Source organism: Priapulus caudatus, unplaced genomic scaffold (assembly GCF_000485595.1).
Source record: "Priapulus caudatus unplaced genomic scaffold, Priapulus_caudatus-5.0.1 Scaffold671, whole genome shotgun sequence".
In the NCBI taxonomy this organism is placed as follows: domain Eukaryota; kingdom Metazoa; phylum Priapulida; class Priapulimorpha; order Priapulimorphida; family Priapulidae; genus Priapulus; species Priapulus caudatus.
This window is the reverse complement of record NW_014577732.1, coordinates 94,209-96,800: the sequence shown is the minus strand read 5'-3', so window position 1 is coordinate 96,800 and position 2,592 is coordinate 94,209. Positions and strand designations below refer to the sequence as shown.

Sequence of the window (2,592 nt, the reverse complement as noted above, 5' to 3'; positions counted from 1 at the left end):
TTAGCGTTTGGATGCGCATTGTGCGGCTTTAAGTTAAGGAGTGAATGCCCCTTCTTTTACACCTCTTGACCTTTGACCTTTGACCCCCAGCTTCGACATCCCAACTCGTTTTGACGATCCCCCCCAATGTGCCGAATATCGTGACCGTACGTCGAGCGATTAAGATTTGTGCCCAACTGTTGACAGACGGACGGACGGACGGACAATCATGCGATTCTACAAGCTGCATCTGACTATGTCAGATGAGCTAATAATAGATGAGACTTCATCTTCATAACTATACAGTATACTGCTAGTTAGTGCGAGTGCTAAAAACAATCCAGATTCGGATCCAAGACACACCCGGATGGTTGATATACCCACCAGTCATGAATATCCGTAATAGTAATACCCACCCGATCATCATTGCAGGGGCGGCCAAACTATAAAAGGCTGCCCACCACCAGAAGAACTCTCGTGATTTGGCAATCTGCATTGCCATCATTCGCTCCCTCATTTGATTCTGCATCTGGATTTGGCGCTCCATCTACAAAAACAAAAAATTAATCGATATTTATATCATATATGATATAGGTACATACCATACAAAAAGAACAATACGGCTCAGAAGAGCTTCGATCAAGGATCAAGGATATATCTTCCTGCCCACCCTGCTGTCGGCAGTGCTGTGTGCAAACTACCATATCATATGTGACCTTTATGTTTTGCTACTATTTACTACTGATTATAACTATTGGAAATAGCAAATATTGTATAGAGTATAGACAGATAATTTTTCAGAACACTCTTGTGACTTTGACATAAAAGCACAACCACATAGTTTTCACAAATTCTTTAGTCACCGCAAGACGCTGAGTGGCAAGCATAAATTCTTGTTGCTTCTTCATGTTATCGTCCATTGCTTTGCCAACAATCGACCCCATCTTTACTACTAGCTGATATCGTCGCTTGGGTCGGTTGTAGCTGCCTGTGCCTGAGGTTCCAAACCCCTATTACACCAGGGCCGGGGTTGTGTTCTTCGTTTTTGCTCTTCTTACTCTTCTCAGACTTCTGTGTAAATAGAATTTAGAAATAAAGAAATGATTATTTAGATTACTATAGAATTTCTTTAAATCATTCTGCAGTACACTGTAGGCTAAATTTAAATTCCATGTTATTGAAAACTTACCACAGTCACAGAGACACTGAAACCGGTGTTTCGTTGGTGTGAGAGTTTATGTCGTGTTGTTGTTTGTGTAGACGGGTACTCGCTCTTACCTCTCGGCTTAGTTACTCGATTAGTCACCTATCGAGTAATCGAGGTGGGAGCGAGTACCAGTCTATTGTTTGTGTTTACGCAGCGCCATCTATGGGCGTATCAAAATTAAGTCCGCTGCCGATATTTACCTGACACCAACAAGCTGCCAACAAGTCAACGTAAACGTGCCGTAAAGTGGACTTTTCTACCAATAATGCCATTGGCAATATAGTAGAGGTTTACTTTCTAGTTCTGTTTGCTAAAGCGAGATCATCGGAGATGGCCACCGAGAAGGACACAAAACGTCTGTTGTGTTGTTGCGATGCTATCTGTTTTGATGTCGATTCGACCGTTTGTATTGATGAGGTTATAGATGCATTTGCTACATATTTAGGATGCGGTAAAGAAATTGCACAGCTGTAAGTACACTGCCAAGCAGACCGCATTCTATCATGCCATATGGCACTATGATATTCTTTATGTATCTTCGTAAAACAAACTATGCAACCTAGCCCTGACACTAGCTGTCACTTGCAACCCAACCTTTCGATGCAATTATTAATTTAAAGGGATAGTAGACTCTAGGATTTTACTGCATACAACTGTACTTACTGTATAACAAATCGTCTATACCCACACGTATTCGTTACCAGATACCTAATTTAATGGGTCAGTGAAGTTAGCTCCTAGTTCCCAGTTCCCAGTTCCTTATTCGAATAAGGAAGGCAGTGGCTACGGGTACGGTAGCCGTATCTTAATGTCTCGAGGCTACGGGTACGGGAGTCCATTCGCTTTCATACTTAACGAGACAAAGATGGCGGCGGTGGCGCCAGATTTCGAAATAACGCCTCAAAGTGGGAAATAAATTCACGATTTGAGAGTTTAGATGAGCTAGAACCCTAACCCTAACCATAACCCTAAACCTAACCCTAACCCTAACGCCAAAAAAGGTCTTCAACGACCGACGGCTACCGTACCCGTAGCCACTGCGAATAAGGAACTAGTAACTAGGCAACGCAGTTACCAGTTCCCAGTTCCCAGTTCCTTATTCGAATAAGGAACTATATTAACTAGGCAAAGCAGTTACCAGTTCCCAGTTCCCTGTTCCTTATTCGAAAAAGGAACTAGTAACTAGGCAAAGCAGTTACCAGTTCCCAGTTCCCTGTTCCTTATTCGAAAAAGGAACTAGTAACTAGGCAAAGCAGTTACCAGTTCCCAGTTCCCTGTTCCTTATTCGAAAAAGGAACTAGTAACTAGGCAAAGCAGTTACCAGTTCCCAGTTCCCTGTTCCTTATTCGAAAAAGGAACTAGTAACTAGGCAAAGCAGTTACCAGTTCCCAGTTCCCTGTTCCTTA

General features: G+C 42.5%; 2 protein-coding genes across 4 annotated transcripts in view; one reads left to right on the top strand and one right to left on the bottom strand.

Annotated features, from left to right (window-relative positions):
• Positions 1-1,257, bottom strand: part of LOC106812661 (plasminogen receptor (KT)-like) — a 5,891-nt gene extending 4,634 nt beyond the window's left edge. The window contains exons 1-3 of the mRNA XM_014816588.1: positions 1,169-1,257; positions 843-1,050; positions 396-526 (exon numbers count right to left, since the gene is read on the bottom strand). Of these exons, the coding sequence (XP_014672074.1) occupies positions 396-526; positions 843-923 (212 nt within the window). The 5' untranslated portion in view covers positions 924-1,050; positions 1,169-1,257. The remainder of the gene's footprint in view (positions 1-395; positions 527-842; positions 1,051-1,168) is intronic.
• Positions 1-2,592, top strand: part of LOC106812660 (phosphoserine phosphatase-like) — a 12,310-nt gene that overhangs the window by 719 nt on the left and 8,999 nt on the right. Inside the window, exon 2 of one of the 3 annotated variants that reach the window (XM_014816583.1) lies at positions 1,447-1,656. The exons of 1 other annotated variant lie outside the window; for it this stretch is intronic. In XM_014816583.1, the coding sequence (XP_014672069.1) occupies positions 1,517-1,656 (140 nt within the window). In that variant the 5' untranslated portion in view covers positions 1,447-1,516. Of the gene's footprint in view, positions 1-1,381; positions 1,657-2,592 lie in introns of those variants that run through there. One more of the 3 variants, XM_014816585.1, reaches the window with a different exon arrangement.